At 37.6% G+C, this 18397-nt stretch overlaps 1 protein-coding gene across 1 annotated transcript in view; it reads left to right on the top strand.

Moving 5' to 3' along the window:
• The window catches only part of itih5 (inter-alpha-trypsin inhibitor heavy chain 5), a 115427-nt gene that overhangs the window by 663 nt on the left and 96367 nt on the right, over nucleotides 1-18397 (top strand). The window contains exons 2-5 of the mRNA XM_061983542.1: nucleotides 4240-4438; nucleotides 4562-4606; nucleotides 10529-10692; nucleotides 10920-11018. Coding sequence (XP_061839526.1) covers nucleotides 4319-4438; nucleotides 4562-4606; nucleotides 10529-10692; nucleotides 10920-11018 — 428 coding nt within the window. The 5' untranslated portion in view covers nucleotides 4240-4318. The remainder of the gene's footprint in view (nucleotides 1-4239; nucleotides 4439-4561; nucleotides 4607-10528; nucleotides 10693-10919; nucleotides 11019-18397) is intronic.

The following is an 18397-nucleotide window of genomic DNA, read 5'->3' as shown; positions in this document are numbered from 1 at the left end:
GCCAAGTCCTGTTGGAACTTGAAATCTCCATCTCCATAGAGCAGGTCAGCAGCAGGAAGCATGAAGTGCTCTAAAACTTGCTGGTAGACGGCTGCGTTGACCCTGGATCTCAGGAAACAGATAACAAATAAGCTTTGCTTCTTCCTACTCCTTTTCGGGCATGATGTAAAATGAAATGATATGAAATTGTGTGATGTATTATGATGTAAGTGTGTTCATGTTCCAAATAAACTAAAGAAAGAAAGAAATGTCCCTGAGGAATGTAAGGTGAGTACTGTAATTACCTAACGTTACATTATTATTTTCCATAACAATTTAGCCCCCTCCACAATATTAACCCGACGTTAAAACAGAACTAGCTATTTATTGATTAGCAATTGCCGAATCATGTAACATTAGCTTAATGCTAAAAAGCCAGGTTACTATCACATTCTGTAACAGACAAATAATTTCATGTAGGCTAACGTTACCTACCTGCTACCTCTGTCTTTTCTCGTTTCTCCTCCTCTTCTTTTCTCTTTTTTCTTCCCTGGGCACCTGACAGTTTTGGCCGTTTTGACATCTTGTGTTGATTTTGTGATGTGGTGACGTCCAAAAAGAGTCATGATACGGGAAGGGGGGGGGCGTAATGTTGTAACAAATAATATTTCTATTAAATAGGCTTTAATTTGCATTTTAATTAACGTGGGATTATTTTTTGTATTTAGAAATAATAGTACTAACTTTTTTTTTTTTTTTTTTCTCCAACATTTGTGGCACTGGCGTGGCGCCCCCTGATGGACGGCGCCCTTAGCATTTGCCTATACGGCCTATGCCACGGGCCGGCCCTGCTCATATATCCATATATTTACAGTACTCACACACTTTTAACATGTATATTCGTCATATATTTTTACATTGGCCATACAGTAATCATATATAGTCACACAAATAAATACTGCACTCATATATTCATACATAGGCTGTACAGTACTCATATACAGAGCCGGCCCGTGGCATAGGCCGTATAGGCAAATGATAAGGGCGCCGTCCATCAGGGGGCGCCACGCCAGTGCCACAAATGTTGGAGAAACAAAAAAAGGAAAAAAAAAAGTTGGTACTATTATTTCTAAATACAAAAAATAATCCCACGTTAATTAAAATGCAAAGTAAAGCCTATTAAATAGAAATATTATTTGTTACAACATTACGCCCCCCCTCCTCCCCCCGCACGGTGCGCCCCCTCCCTTCCCGTATCATGACTCTTTTTGGACGTCACCACATCAAAAAATCAACACAAGATGTCAAAACGGCCAAAACTGTCAGGTGCCCAGGGAAGAAAAAAGAGAAAAGAAGAGGAGAAACGAGAAAAGACAGAGTTAGCAGGTAGGTAACGTTAGCCTACATGAAATTATTTGTCTGTTACAGAATGTGATAGTAGCCTGGCTTTTTAGCATTAAGCTAATGTTACATGAGTCGACAATTGCTATTCTGTTTTAACGTCGGGTTAATATTGTAGAGGGGGCTAAATTGTTATGGAAAATAATAATGTAACGTTAGGTAATTACAGTACTCCCGCCTTACATTCCTCAGGGACATTTCTTTCTTTCTTTAGTTTATTTGGAACATGAACACACTTACATCATAATACATCACACAATTTCATATCATTTCATTTGACATCATGCCCGAAAAGGAGTAGGAAGAAGCAAAGCTTATTTAATCCTACCCCTTTCCCACTTCAAAGCGTTTACAAATATATAGAATCATTTACTGACCTTTTTATATAATAAAATAACATCTATGAATTAGTATACAACAGTTTTGTAATATGTCATTAATTAATTAATTCAGTCATTATTAACATACTGAGATGAAGAATATCTTATTTTCAATAAGGTTGAAAGTATTTCTCATAATTCTTCTTCTTTGTACTCTGTAAGCACTATTATTTTGAACAACCTCTTAAACTGGATCATATCAGTACAATTTTTAACTTCTTTACTTCATCCATTCCATCATTTAATTCCACATACTGACATGCTAAAAGTTCTAAGTGTTGTACGTGCATATAAATGTTTGTATTAGATCTTTTAAGCAGGTGTTTTTTGTTTACATTGTTATTGCCTTCTGGTTAGCTAATGTTTGCCCTGCAGGTAATAGTCACTTTTCCACCCCTTTATATATTAGGTATAGTTGTAAGTAAAAAAAAAAAAGGTCAAAGACAAAGCTATTCAGGTTCTTGTGAGTATATACACTTCACTGCCGATGTGGGGGGGCGCCACCTAAAATCTTGCCTAGGGCGCCAGATTGGTTAGGGCCGGGCCTGCTCATATACAGGTAAAAGCCAGTAAATTAGAATATTTTGAAAAACTTGATTTATTTCAGTAATTGCATTCAAAAGGTGTAACTTGTACATTATATTTATTCATTGCACACAGACTGATGCATTCAAATGTTTATTTCATTTAATTTTGATGATTTGAAGTGGCAACAAATGAAAATCCAAAATTCCGTGTGTCACAAAATTAGAATATTACTTAAGGCTAATACAAAAAAGGGATTTTTAGAAATGTTGGCCAACTGAAAAGTATGAAAATGAAAAATATGAGCATGTACAATACTCAATACTTGGTTGGAGCTCCTTTTGCCTCAATTACTGCGTTAATGCGGCGTGGCATGGAGTCGATGAGTTTCTGGCACTGCTCAGGTGTTATGAGAGCCCAGGTTGCTCTGATAGTGGCCTTCAACTCTTCTGCGTTTTTGGGTCTGGCATTCTGCATCTTCCTTTTCACAATACCCCACAGATTTTCTATGGGGCTAAGGTCAGGGGAGTTGGCGGGCCAATTTAGAACAGAAATACCATGGTCCGTAAACCAGGCACGGGTAGATTTTGCGCTGTGTGCAGGCGCCAAGTCCTGTTGGAACTTGAAATCTCCATCTCCATAGAGCAGGTCAGCAGCAGGAAGCATGAAGTGCTCTAAAACTTGCTGGTAGACGGCTGCGTTGACCCTGGATCTCAGGAAACAGAGTGGACCGACACCAGCAGATGACATGGCACCCCAAACCATCACCCAACCATGCAAATTTTGCATTTCCTTTGGAAATCGAGGTCCCAGAGTCTGGAGGAAGACAGGAGAGGCACAGGATCCACGTTGCCTGAAGTCTAGTGTAAAGTTTCCACCATCAGTGATGGTTTGGGGTGCCATGTCATCTGCTGGTGTCAGTCCACTCTGTTTCCTGAGATCCAGGGTCAACGCAGCCGTCTACCAGCAAGTTTTAGAGCACTTCATGCTTCCTGCTGCTGACCTGCTCTATGGAGATGGAGATTTCAAGTTCCAACAGGACTTGGCGCCTGCACACAGCGCAAAATCTACCCGTGCCTGGTTTACGGACCATGGTATTTCTGTTCTAAATTGGCCCGCCAACTCCCCTGACCTTAGCCCCATAGAAAATCTGTGGGGTATTGTGAAAAGGAAGATGCAGAATGCCAGACCCAAAAACGCAGAAGAGTTGAAGGCCACTATCAGAGCAACCTGGGCTCTCATAACACCTGAGCAGTGCCAGAAACTCATCGACTCCATGCCACGCCGCATTAACGCAGTAATTGAGGCAAAAGGAGCTCCAACCAAGTATTGAGTATTGTACATGCTCATATTTTTCATTTTCATACTTTTCAGTTGGCCAACATTTCTAAAAATCCCTTTTTTGTATTAGCCTTAAGTAATATTCTAATTTTGTGACACACGGAATTTTGGATTTTCATTTGTTGCCACTTCAAATCATCAAAATTAAATGAAATAAACATTTGAATGCATCAGTCTGTGTGCAATGAATAAATATAATGTACAAGTTACACCTTTTGAATGCAATTACTGAAATAAATCAAGTTTTTCAAAATATTCTAATTTACTGGCTTTTACCTGTACATACATTTGGAATACTCATATATTTGCACATATGCAGTACTCAGATATTGTATTCATATTTATCAATTGCAAATACAGCACTTATATATTTATACATATACAGTGGACTCTTAAAAATTCAACATATTGACAAGTTTGCTCTGAAGAAGAGTCTTGACCAGTGCGGCCTCCACGCTGTAATGTTGCCTTACGCCCACAAGAGGGTGCCAAAAAATAGCTTGACGAATGGCAACTGCGGGTTGATAGAAGACGCAAACTTCCCCTTTCTTCCTCCTTTCCTCCTCCTCCTCCTCCTTTCCTCCTCCTCCTCCTCCTCCTCCTCCTCCTGCAGTGGGCGGGCTGGACTTGACTTCTCCGTGCCAGCAGCAAACTCAAATGTTCACTTTGAGAGTGCAACAAAGTGAAAGAGGATGAAGATGCTGCTGGGGACTTTACTGATGATGTGGACCACCAGCGTGTGTGCACAGGACCAAGTGGACCACTTCCCAATAGGAGACCATGAAGACCTTCATGACTTTGATTTGGACGTTGTAAGACTTCCATAAGATTTATCATGTTTTTTCATTTTATTTTACCTAGTTTAACGTGTGTGTGTGTGTGTGTGTGTGTGTGTGTGTGTGTGTGTGTGTGTGTGTGTGTGTGTGTGTGTGCAGGCTCCACGCAGAGTTCCACGACAGGTGAAAAACATCCTCACTAAGGTAGAGTCCACTTCATTTATAAATCCTCTTTGTTTACATGCTTTTTTTTTATTTCTCTTTGCTATTTGGGCTTATTGGACCCTAATTAGAATAAAAACTAAAAACTTTTGATATGATGTACTTTAGTCCATAAGTACACAAACGTGTACTTCATGTTTAGTGACGTGCTAATTCTTATTTTGACACTTTTTTTTTTCTCCTCTAAATTCCATTGTATGTTGTACTCTTCTGACACCACCAGATGGCAGTATAAGTGTCCACATAAGTGGCCATAAGACCCCAATTCAGTCGTGTACACAATTTTGGAAATAAGAGCTACAAACCCCATTTCCATATGAGTTGGGAAATTGTGTTAGATGTAAATATAAACGGAATACAATGATTTGCAAATCCCTTTCAACCCATATTCAATTGAATGCAATACAAAGACAACATATTTGATGTTCAAACTCATAAACTTTATTTATTTTTTTGATAATAATAATTAACTTAGAATTTCATGGCTGCAACACGTGCCAAAGTAGTTGGGAAAGGGCATGTTCACCACTGTGTTACATGGCCTTTCCTTTTAACAACACTGGGAACTGAGGAGACACATTTTTGAAGCTTCTCAGGTGGAATTCTTTCCCATTCTTGCTTGATGTACAGCTTAAGTTGTTCAACAGTCCGGGGGTCTCCGTTGTGCTATTTTAGGCTTCACATTTTCAATGGGAGACAGGTCTGGACTACAGGCAGGCCAGTCTAGTACCCGCACTCTTTTACTATGAAGCCATGTTGATGTAACACGTGGCTTGGCATTGTCTTGCTGAAATAAGCAGGGGCGTCCATGGTAACGTTGCTTGGATGGCAACATATGTTGCTCCAAAACCTGTATGTACCTTTCAGCATTAATGGTGCCTTCACAGATGTGTAAGTTACCCATGTCTTGGGCACTAATACACCCCCATACCATCACACATGCTGCCTTTTACACTTTGCGCCTAGAACAATCCGGATGGTTCTTTTCCTCTTTGGTCCGGAGGACACGACGTCCACAGTTTCCAAAAACAATTTGAAATGTGGACTTGTCAGACCACAGAACACTTTTAGACTTTGCATCAGTCCATCTTAGATGAGCTCGGGCCCAGCGAAGCCGGCGGCGTTTCTGGGTGTTGTTGATAAATGGCTTTCGCTTTGCATAGTAGTGTTTTAACTTGCACTTACAGATGTAGCGACCAACTGTATTTAGTGACAGTGGGTTTCTGAAGTGTTCCTGAGCCCATGTGGTGATATCCTTTACACACTGATGTCGCTTTTTGATGCAGTACCACCTGAGGAATCGAAGGTCCGTAATATCATGGCTTACGTGCAGTGATTTCTCCAGATTCTCTGAACCTTTTGATGATATTACGGATCTTAGATGGTGAAATCCCTAAATTCCTTGCAATAGCTGGTTGAGAAATGTTGTTCTTAAACTGTTCGACAATTTGCTCACGCATTTGTTGACAAAGTGGTGACCCTCGCCCCATCCTTGTTTGTGAATGACTGAAGCTGCTTTTATACCCAATCATGGCACCCACCTCTTCCCAATTAGCCTGTTCACCTGTGGGATGTTCCAAATAAGTGTTTGATGAGCATTCCTCAACTTTCTCTTTTTTGCCACTTGTGCCAGCTTTTTTTGAAACATGTTGCAGGCATTAAAATATTTGCAAAACAAATAACAAAGTTTTCCAGTGTGAACATGAAATATCTTGTCTTTGCGGTCTATTCAATTGAATATAAGTTGAAAAGGATTTGTATTCTGTTTTTATTTACCATTTACACAACATGACAACTTCACTGTTTTTGGGGGTTTGTACTTTATAAATTAGTGTCAACATTTCATTCTTTGTTTTCTGCTGCATGTTTGTATCATACGTGCAGTTTATGTTCTGCGGGTCAATAAAAAAAATAAATAACTGTGACACTTTAAGCTCTAAATGATATATCGGGGTTTTATCATAAAGATTTATGCACACTTGACTGATCCTGAATCAGCACGTTCACCTGATCGACTCTAATAATGAACAGTTATTACTGTGGGAAATCTTAAAGTACGTTTTTTTGCCACATGCTTTTCTATTATTTTAATTTTTTTAAATTTGTATTATTATTTATATATATATATATATATATATATATATATATATATATATATATATATAAAAATAATAATACAAATTTAAAAAAATAAAAATAATAGAAAAGCATTTTTAATATTATTTTTATATATATGTATATATATATATATATATATATATATATATATATATATATATATATATATATATATATATATATATAAATAATAGAAAAGCATGTGGCAAAAAACGTATATATATGTATATATATATATATGATTGACTCTAATAATGAACAGTTATTACTGTGGGAAATCTTAAAGTACGTTTTTTTGCCACATGCTTTTCTATTATTTTAATTTTTTTAAATTTGTATTATTATTTTTATATATATATATATAAAAATAATAATAAAAATTTAAAAAAATAAAAATAATAGAAAAGCATTTTTATTATTATTTATATATATATATATATATATATATATATATATATATATATATATATATATATATAAATAATAGAAAAGCATGTGGCAAAAAACGTATATATATGTATATATATATATATATATGATTGACTCTAATAATGAACAGTTATTACTGTGGGAAATCTTAAAGTACGTTTTTTTACCACATGCTTTTCTATTATTTTAATTTTTTGAAATTTGTATTATTATTTTTATATATATATATATATATATATATACAAATAATAATAAAAATTCAAAAAAAATAAAAATAATAGAAAAGCATTTTTATTATTATATATATATATATATATATATATATATATATATATATATATATATATATATATATATATATATATATATAAATAATAGAAAAGCATGTGGCAAAAAACGTATATATATGTATATATATGTATATATATATATGATTGACTCTAATAATGAACAGTTATTACTGTGGGAAATCTTAAAGTACGTTTTTTTGCCACATGCTTTTCTATTATTTTAATTTTTTTAAATTTGTATTATTATTTTTATATATATATATATAAAAATAATAATAAAAATTTAAAAAAATAAAAATAATAGAAAAGCATTTTTATTATTATTTTTATATATATATATATATATATATATATATATATAAATATAAATAATAGAAAAGCATGTGGCAAAAAACGTATATATATGTATATATATATATATATATATGATTGACTCTAATAATGAACAGTTATTACTGTGGGAAATCTTAAAGTACGTTTTTTTGCCACATGCTTTTCTAGTATTTTAATTTTTTAAAATTTGTATTATTATTTTTATATATATATATATATATAAAAATAATAATAAAAATTTAAAAAAATACAAATAATAGAAAAGCATTTTTATTATTATTTATATATATATATATATATATATATATATATATATATATATATATATATATATATATATATATATATATAAATAATAGAAAAGCATGTGGCAAAAAACGTATATATATGTATACATATGTATACATATATATGATTGACTCTAATAATGAACAGTTATTACTGTGGGAAATCTTAAAGTACGTTTTTTTGCCACATGCTTTTCTATTATTTTAATTTTTTTAAATTTGTATTATTATTTTTATATATATATATATATATAAATAATAATACAAATTTAAAAAAATAAAAATAATAGAAAAGCATTTTTATTATATATATATATATATATATATATATATATATATATATATATATATATATATATATATATATATATATATATATATATATATAAATAAATAATAGAAAAGCATGTGGCAAAAAACGTATATATATGTATGTATATATATGATTGACTCTAATAATGAACAGTTATTACTGTGGGAAATCTTAAAGTACGTTTTTTTGCCACATGCTTTTCTATTATTTTAATTTTTTTAAATTTGTATTATTATTTTTATATATATATATATATATATAAAAATAATAATAAAAATTTAAAAAAATAAAAATAATAGAAAAGCATTTTTATTATTATTTATATATATATATATATATATATATATATATATATATATATATATATATATATATATATATATATATATATATAAATAATAGAAAAGCATGTGGCAAAAAACGTATATATATGTATATATATGTATATATATATATGATTGACTCTAATAATGAACAGTTATTACTGTGGGAAATCTTAAAGTACGTTTTTTTTATTATTATTTTTATATATATATATATATATATATATATATATATATATATATAAATAATAGAAAAGCATGTGGCAAAAAACGTATATATATGTATATATATATATATGATTGACTCTAATAATGAACAGTTATTACTGTGGGAAATCTTAAAGTACGTTTTTTTGCCACATGCTTTTCTATTATTTTAATTTTTTTAAATTTGTATTATTATTTTTATATATATATATATATATATATATATAAAAATAATAATAAAAATTTAAAAGAATAAAAATAATAGAAAAGCATTTTTATTATTATTTTTATATATATATATATATATATATATATATATATATATATATATATATATATATATATATATATATATATAAATAATAGAAAAGCATGTGGCAAAAAACGTATATATATGTATATATATATATATATGATTGACTCTAATAATGAACAGTTATTACTGTGGGAAATCTTAAAGTACGTTTTTTTGCCACATGCTTTTCTATTATTTTAATTTTTTTTAATTTGTATTATTATTTTTATATATATATATATATATATAAATAATAATAAAAATTAAAAAAAATAAAAATAGTAGAAAAGCATTTTTATTATTATTTATATATATATATATATGTATATATATATATATATATATATATATATATATATATATATATATATATATATATATAAAAATAATAGAAAAGCATGTGGCAAAAAAACGTATATATATGTATATATATATATGATTGACTCTAATAATGAACAGTTATTACTGTGGGAAATCTTAAAGTACGTTTTTTTGCCACATGCTTTTCTATTATTTTAATTTTTTTAAATTTGTATTATTATTTCTATATATATATATAAAAATAATAATAAAAATTTAAAAAAATAAAAATAATAGAAAAGCATTTTTATTATTATTTATATATATATATATATATATATATATATATATATATATATATATATATATATATATATATATATATATATAAAAATAATAGAAAAGCATGTGGCAAAAAAACGTATATATATGTATATATATATATGATTGACTCTAATAATGAACAGTTATTACTGTGGGAAATCTTAAAGTACGATTTTTTGCCACATGCTTTACATTTTATTATTATTTGTATATATATATATATATAAAAAATAATAATAAAAATTATGCTTTTCTATTATTTTTATTATTTTACATTTTTATTATTATTTTTATATATATATATATATATATATATATATATATATATATAAATAATAATAAAAATTATGCTTTTCTATTATTTACATTTTTTTAATTTTTATTATTATTTTTATATATATATATATATATATATATATATATATATATAAAAATAATAATAAAAATGTAAAATAATAAAAATAATAGAAAAGCATAATTTTTATTATTATTTTTTATATATATATATATATATATATATATATATATATACAAATAATACTAAAATGTAAAGCATGTGGCAAAAAATCGTACTTTAAGATTTCCCACAGTAATAACTGTTCATTATTAGAGTCAATCATATATATATATACATAAAACCCCTGGCAGAGGTAATAACGACTTGTCTCCTTCCCACCGCGAGCAGGAGACGAGGCCTCACATCCAGGAGCTGTCCATCAAGACCACCATCCTCTCCCGCTACGCCTTCACGACGGTGCGCTGCGTCTTGCTCAATCGCCACGCCTCCGCCGCCGACGGCCTCTTTCATTTCCACATCCCCTCCGGCGCCTTGGTCTCCAACTTCACCATGTAAGACTCCGCACAGCTGGTCCAGAGTCAGATTAGGCGCACCTTCTAGCTGGAATGTTAGCTTCCATGTACATCAGGCTCAATGGATGCGGGTTTAAGAGGTGATAATGTTTGAGTTGCCATGGAGACGAGGGAGGGCGGGTGAACTTCAAGCTCTTTTGTCAGACAAAATCCAGTTCAAGTGTGACCGCGCGCGCTAATCTCTGACCTTTGACCCCGTGAACCAGGATTGTCGCAGGGCGTGTCTACCAGAGCCGGGTCACGCCGAAGGAGAGGAGGGGGGGAAAGCGGGCTGACGGCAAAGCTCAAAAGTCAGGTGACATCAGGTAAGGTGTGTGTGTGTGTGTGTGTGTGTGTGTGTGTGTGTGTGTGTGTGTGTGTGTGTGTGTGTGTACACGAGCAGGCATAAAAAGACACAATTTGTTGTGTTTTCCCCTAAAAATGAAGGTCGGGTGTGGGGTGATGAATAAATGTTTGATGACATCACCCCCTCTTCTGGTGAAGTCATCTCTCAGCCTCGTCTTTTTTTCCAGAATGTTCCTCACACTCTTCTGGCGCTAATGACAAGCTTTCTATTAGACACACAGAACATGTTCAATGTACAAAATAAAAAATTGTTATTCATCATCATCAGACCTTATGTGGGACACAAACATGACCAACAGGACAGTCCAATAATAAAGACAACAACAAACCACACCATTAAAAAAAAAAATTATCAAAATATAATATAACTATAATATAAATTCCATCCATCCATCTTCTTCCGCTTATCCGAGGTCGGGTCGCGGGGGCAGCAGCCTAAGCAGGGAAGCCCAGACTTCCCTCTCCCCAGCCACTTCGTCCAGCTCCTCCCGGGGGATCCCGAGGCGTTCCCAGGCCAGCCGGGAGACATAGTCTTCCCAACGTGTCCTGGGTCTTCCCCGCGGCCTCCTACCGGTCGGACGTGCCCTAAACACCTCCCTAGGGAGGCGTTCGGGTGGCATCCTGACCAGATGCCCGAACCACCTCATCTGGCTCCTCTCGATGTGGAGGAGCAGCGGCTTTACTTTGAGCTCCCCCCGGATGACAGAGCTTCTCACCCTATCTCTAAGGGAGAGCCCCGCCACCCGGCGGAGGAAACTCATTTCGGCCGCTTGTACCCGTGATCTTGTCCTTTCGGTCATAACCCAAAGCTCATGACCATAGGTGAGGATGGGAACGTAGATCGACCGGTAAATTGAGAGCTTTGCCTTCCGGCTCAGCTCCTTCTTCACCACAACGGATCGATACAGCGTCCGCATTACTGAAGACGCCGCACCGATCCGCCTGTCGATCTCACGATCCACTCTTCCCTCACTCGTGAACAAGACTCCGAGGTACTTGAACTCCTCCACTTGGGGCAAGATCTCCTCCCCAACCCGGAGATGGCACTCCACCCTTTTCCGGGCGAGAACCATGGACTCGGACTTGGAGGTGCTGATTCTCATCCCAGTCGCTTCACACTCGGCTGCGAACCGATCCAGTGAGAGCTGAAGATCCTGGCCAGATGAAGCCATCAGGACCACATCATCTGCAAAAAGCAGAGACCTAATCCTGCAGCCACCAAACCAGATCCCCTCAACACCTTGACTGCGCCTAGAAATTCTGTCCATAAAGGTTATGAACAGAATCGGTGACAAAGGGCAGCCTTGGCGGAGTCCAACCCTCACTGGAAACGTGTCCGACTTACTGCCGGCAATGCGGACCAAGCTCTGACACTGATCATACAGGGAGCGGACTGCCACAATCAGACAGTCCGATACCCCATACTCTCCGAGCACTCCCCACAGGACTTCCCGAGGGACACGGTCGAATGCCTTCTCCAAATCCACAAAACACATGTAGACTGGTTGGGCAAACTCCCATGCACCCTCAAGGACCCTGCCGAGAGTATAGAGCTGGTCCACAGTTCCACGACCAGGATGAAAACCACACTGTTCCTCCTGAATCCGAGGTTCGACTATCCGGCGTAGCCTCCTCTCCAGTACACCTGAATAGACCTTACCGGGAAGGCTGAGGAGTGTGATCCCACGATAGTTAGAGCACACCCTTCGGTTCCCCTTCTTAAAGAGAGGAACCACCACCCCGGTCTGCCAATCCAGAGGTACCGCCCCCGATGTCCACGCGATGCTGCAGAGTCTTGTCAACCAAGACAGCCCCACAGCATCCAGAGCCTTAAGGAACTCCGGGCGGATCTCATCTACCCCCGGGGCCTTGCCACCGAGGAGCTTTTTAACTACCTCAGCAACCTCAGCCCCAGAAATAGGAGAGCCCACCACAGACTCCCCAGGCACTGCTTCCTCATAGGAAGACGTGTTGGTGGGATTGAGGAGGTCTTCGAAGTATTCCCTCCACCGATCCACAACATCCGCAGTCGAGGTCAGCAGAACACCATCCCCGCCATACACGGTGTTGATAGTGCACTGCTTCCCCTTCCTGAGGCGGCGGATGGTGGTCCAGAATTGCTTCGAAGCCGTCCGGAAGTCGTTTTCCATGGCTTCCCCGAACTCCTCCCATGTCCGAGTTTTTGCCTCTGCGACCGCTGAAGCCGCACACCGCTTGGCCTGTCGGTACCTGTCCGCTGCCTCAGGAGTCCTATGAGCCAAAAGAACCTGATAGGACTCCTTCTTCAGCTTGACGGCATCCCTCACCGCCGGTGTCCACCAACGGGTTCTAGGATTACCGCCACGATAAGCACCAACTACCTTGCGGCCACAGCTCCAATCAGCCGCCTCGACAATAGAGGCGCGGAACATGGTCCATTCGGACTCAATGTCCAGCACCTCCCTCGTGACATGTTCAAAGAATTTTGAACATAATATAAATTAATAAATAATATTTTTGTTTCATATGACCACAGGACTTTCCTCCAGAAGGTCTTATCTTTGTCCATGTGATCAGCAGCAAGCTTTAGACGAGCCTTAAGGTGTGGCTTCTGGAGCAAGGGCCTCCTTCTTGCATGGTAGCCTCTCAATCCATGGCGATGCAAAACACGCTTGACTATGGACACTGACACCCGTGTTCCAGCAGCTTCCAATTCATTACAGACCTGCTTTTTGGTGGTTCTAGGTTGACCTGACCAATTTTCTCTCAGCAGCAGGTTTCTTCCTGATCATGGCAGTGACAAAACTGTGCCATGCACTTTATACTTACGAACAATTGTCTACACAGTTGCTCTCGGGACCATAAGCTGCTTTGAAATGGCTCCAAGTCACTTTCCTGACCTGTTCAAGTCAATTATTAGTTTTTTCAGATCTGTGCTGAGTTCCTTTGACTTTCCCATTGTGGCGTTTGTAAGCGAGTCTAACGACTGCATCACATGAGCTCAGAGAAGTCAACAGGTGTCGTCAATCATAATCACTCACATGATGTTAAGAGGCCATGCCATGAAGCTAATTTGATTACCGTATTTTTCGGACTATAAGTCGCAGTTTTTTTCATAGTTTACAGTTATACAGGTAAAAGCCAGTAAATTAGAATATTTTGAAAAACTTGATTTATTTCAGTAATTGCATTCAAAAGGTGTAACTTGTACATTATATTTATTCATTGCACACAGACTGATGCATTCAAATGTTTATTTCATTTAATTTTGATGATTTGAAGTGGCAACAAATGAAAATCCAAAATTCCGTGTGTCACAAAATTAGAATATTACTTAAGGCTAATACAAAAAAGGGATTTTTAGAAATGTTGGCCAACTGAAAAGTATGAAAATGAAAAATATGAGCATGTACAATACTCAATACTTGGTTGGAGCTCCTTTTGCCTCAATTACTGCGTTAATGCGGCGTGGCATGGAGTCGATGAGTTTCTGGCACTGCTCAGGTGTTATGAGAGCCCAGGTTGCTCTGATAGTGGCCTTCAACTCTTCTGCGTTTTTGGGTCTGGCATTCTGCATCTTCCTTTTCACAATACCCCACAGATTTTCTATGGGGCTAAGGTCAGGGGAGTTGGCGGGCCAATTTAGAACAGAAATACCATGGTCCGTAAACCAGGCACGGGTAGATTTTGCGCTGTGTGCAGGCGCCAAGTCCTGTTGGAACTTGAAATCTCCATCTCCATAGAGCAGGTCAGCAGCAGGAAGCATGAAGTGCTCTAAAACTTGCTGGTAGACGGCTGCGTTGACCCTGGATCTCAGGAAACAGAGTGGACCGACACCAGCAGATGACATGGCACCCCAAACCATCACTGATGGTGGAAACTTTACACTAGACTTCAGGCAACGTGGATCCTGTGCCTCTCCTGTCTTCCTCCAGACTCTGGGACCTGGATTTCCAAAGGAAATGCAAAATTTGCATGGTTGGGTGATGGTTTGGGGTGCCATGTCATCTGCTGGTGTCGGTCCACTCTGTTTCCTGAGATCCAGGGTCAACGCAGCCGTCTACCAGCAAGTTTTAGAGCACTTCATGCTTCCTGCTGCTGACCTGCTCTATGGAGATGGAGATTTCAAGTTCCAACAGGACTTGGCGCCTGCACACAGCGCAAAATCTACCCGTGCCTGGTTTACGGACCATGGTATTTCTCTTCTAAATTGGCCCGCCAACTCCCCTGACCTTAGCCCCGTAGAAAATCTGTGGGGTATTGTGAAAAGGAAGATGCAGAATGCCAGACCCAAAAACGCAGAAGAGTTGAAGGCCACTATCAGAGCAACCTGGGCTCTCATAACACCTGAGCAGTGCCAGAAACTCATCGACTCCATGCCACGCCGCATTAACGCAGTAATTGAGGCAAAAGGAGCTCCAACCAAGTATTGAGTATTGTACATGCTCATATTTTTCATTTTCATACTTTTCAGTTGGCCAACATTTCTAAAAATCCCTTTTTTGTATTAGCCTTAAGTAATATTCTAATTTTGTGACACGCGGAATTTTGGATTTTCATTTGTTGCCACTTCAAATCATCAAAATGAAATGAAATAAACATTTGAATGCATCAGTCTGTGTGCAATGAATAAATATAATGTACAAGTTACACCTTTTGAATGCAATTACTGAAATAAATCAAGTTTTTCTAAATATTCAAATTTACTGGCTTTTACCTGTATATGTTTTTTTCCTTTTTTATTATGCATTTTTGGCAGGTGCGACTTATACTCCGAAAAATACGGTAATTGATGAATTGCTAATGTATGTTGCTGTATGTATACTTTTGACCCAGCAGATTTGCTCACATTTTCAGTAGACCCATAAAAAAAATTCCTAAGTAAACAAAACTTTATGAATGTTTTTTGTGAGCAACAAGTATGTGCTCCAATCACTACATCACAAAAAAATAAGAGTTGTAGAAATGATTGGAAACTCAAGACAGCCATGACATGATGTTCTTTATGTCATGTCTGTGTGATCAGGTTTTATTTTTGGACTTTTTGTGCAGTTTTGTTTTGTCACCATAGTTACCCATTAGTTTCACCTGTCATGTCACGCACCTGTTTTGAGTCACGCACCTGTTGTTAATCATGTCCATAAGTATTTAAGTTCATTCATTTTCTGTTGTTCGTCCTGACGACCTCACACCACATGTGTGCTCTGTCCATTTTTTCATGTCCATGTTCACGCTGCTCCTTTTTTGTCCATGCCAAGTACGTTTTCTTTATTCAAGCCATAGTTTGCAAGTTTTGTTTAATTGTTCATAGTTTATTCTCCGCCACTGTGCGCGCTTTTTGTTTGATCCTTTTTTTGTATTTATAGTCTTTAAATAAATCATGTACCTTAATTCCCGTCTCGCCCGTGCCAACTTTCCGTTGCATCCTGGAAAAGCAAACTCCCAAGATCAAGTCGTGACACTTTACACGTGTATGTCAACTTTTGACCACGACTGTATGTTGTGATTAATATTGCTATTTAATACATGTGTTAGTATGATTAATATGCTTAGTAATATTTTATACATGTTTTATCAGGATTAATATTGTTAATGATTTTTTTTTATTTTTTACATGGGTTATTAAGACTATTATTGGTATTAATGTTCTATACGTGATTTGTTATAATTCATTATTTATATTGATGGTTCATACTACAGATGTCCGATAATGGCTTTTTTGCCGATATTCCGATATTGTCCAACTCTTAATTACCGATTCCGATATCAACCGATACCGATATATACAGTCGTGGAATTAACACATTGTCATGTCTGTGTGATCATGTTTTGTTTTAGTAATGTTCGGTTTAAATTTTGGACTCTTTGTGCACTTTTGTTTTGTTTTGTCACCATAGCAACCATTAGTTTTCACCTGTCACGTCACGCACCTGTTTCACGTTCGGACTCACACACACCTGTCACCAATCATGTCACTGTTATTTAAGCCTACCTTTGTTCATCACTCGTTTTGCCTGCGTTGTTTTGATGTCACACCGGTTTATGTCTTGCTCTGTCCAAGTAAGTTTCCATGTCCATGCCATAGTTTCTGTTTAAGATTAGCCTCACTTGCGTTTTAGGCACGCTTGCCTCTTTTTTTGTTGTAGTTGTTGTTGTATTGTTTATGTTCGCGGTAGTGCGTGATTTATGTTAAATAAATCCTAGCCTACCTTCACGCTGTTGTCCGGAGCCGTCTATTTTGCATTGGAAGAACAACCCCGCAGCTAGCTGCGAACCCCACGTGACAGAACGCAGGCAGCAGACGTTCTTTCGCAGACCGGCCACGAGGAGGTGATGGAGACGCGCTGGCAAAGCTGGAAGCCAACCAGAAAGGCTTTTTCTTGCCAGCATGACGCGTCGTTCCCCCAAAACCCTCCCACGGACAACAAGATTCCCCAAGCAGCTCATTTTTCCTTGCCGCCGCAGGAGACCTGTGCTGATGACGTCATCCCGCCCACTGGTGATGACGTCAGAAACCAAGATTATTTTTTTTTTAGATTCTATTTACGCCCTCTGTCAGCCGCCCACCAAGGACTTCGTTTCAAAAAATAATCCTTTTGAGAATTTCTTTTCTAAATTTCGATTTTTTCAGACCCAGTCTAAAGTGGGGGTGGTGAATAGATTTTCTGGACAATTTAATGGGGAGGATTCTGCCCCCCTCCATACCTCCCCCCACCCACCCTTAAAGAGAGTTTCAGACCGCAGGGAGCGCGTCTGGTATCCGCTCCTTGAGGGGGGGGCTAGGGCTGGGAACTGCACTGGTGGGGTGACTCAGCTTCACCATGTCAAGCCACAGCCTCCCTCACGGCCGCCACCACCAGTCTTTTACCATGCCAAGCCGCAACCCCCAGCTAGACCACCTCCACCTGCACCAGTAGCTCCACGACGCCAAGCTCCGGTACCAGCTCCACGACACCAAGCTCCGGTACCAGCTCCACGACGCCAAGCTCCGGTACCAGCTCCACGACGCCAAGCTCCGGTACCAGCTCCACGACGCCAAGCTCCGGTACCAGCTCAACGACGCCAAGACCCGCCATGCCAAGACCAAGACCCGCCATGCCAAGACCAAGACCCGCCATGCCAAGACCAAGACCCGCCACGCCAAGACCAAGACCCGCCACGCCAAGACCAAGACCCGCCATGCCAAGACCAAGACCCGCCATGCCAAGACCAAGACCAAGACCCACGCCGAGCTTCGCTGCCTGCATCATCTGCTGCTTCCACGCCTGCCACGATGACGACGCACCTCCCTCCTCGTCGGTCACGGATATGGCCGCTACCTGGTCGCCCGCCACGCCAAGTGCGCCCACCTCCCAGTCGG

Source organism: Nerophis lumbriciformis, linkage group LG25 (genome assembly GCF_033978685.3).
Source record: "Nerophis lumbriciformis linkage group LG25, RoL_Nlum_v2.1, whole genome shotgun sequence".
NCBI classification, from domain to species: domain Eukaryota; kingdom Metazoa; phylum Chordata; class Actinopteri; order Syngnathiformes; family Syngnathidae; genus Nerophis; species Nerophis lumbriciformis.
The sequence above is the reverse complement of the archived record's forward strand: the minus strand, read 5'-3'. Positions and strand labels throughout refer to the sequence as shown.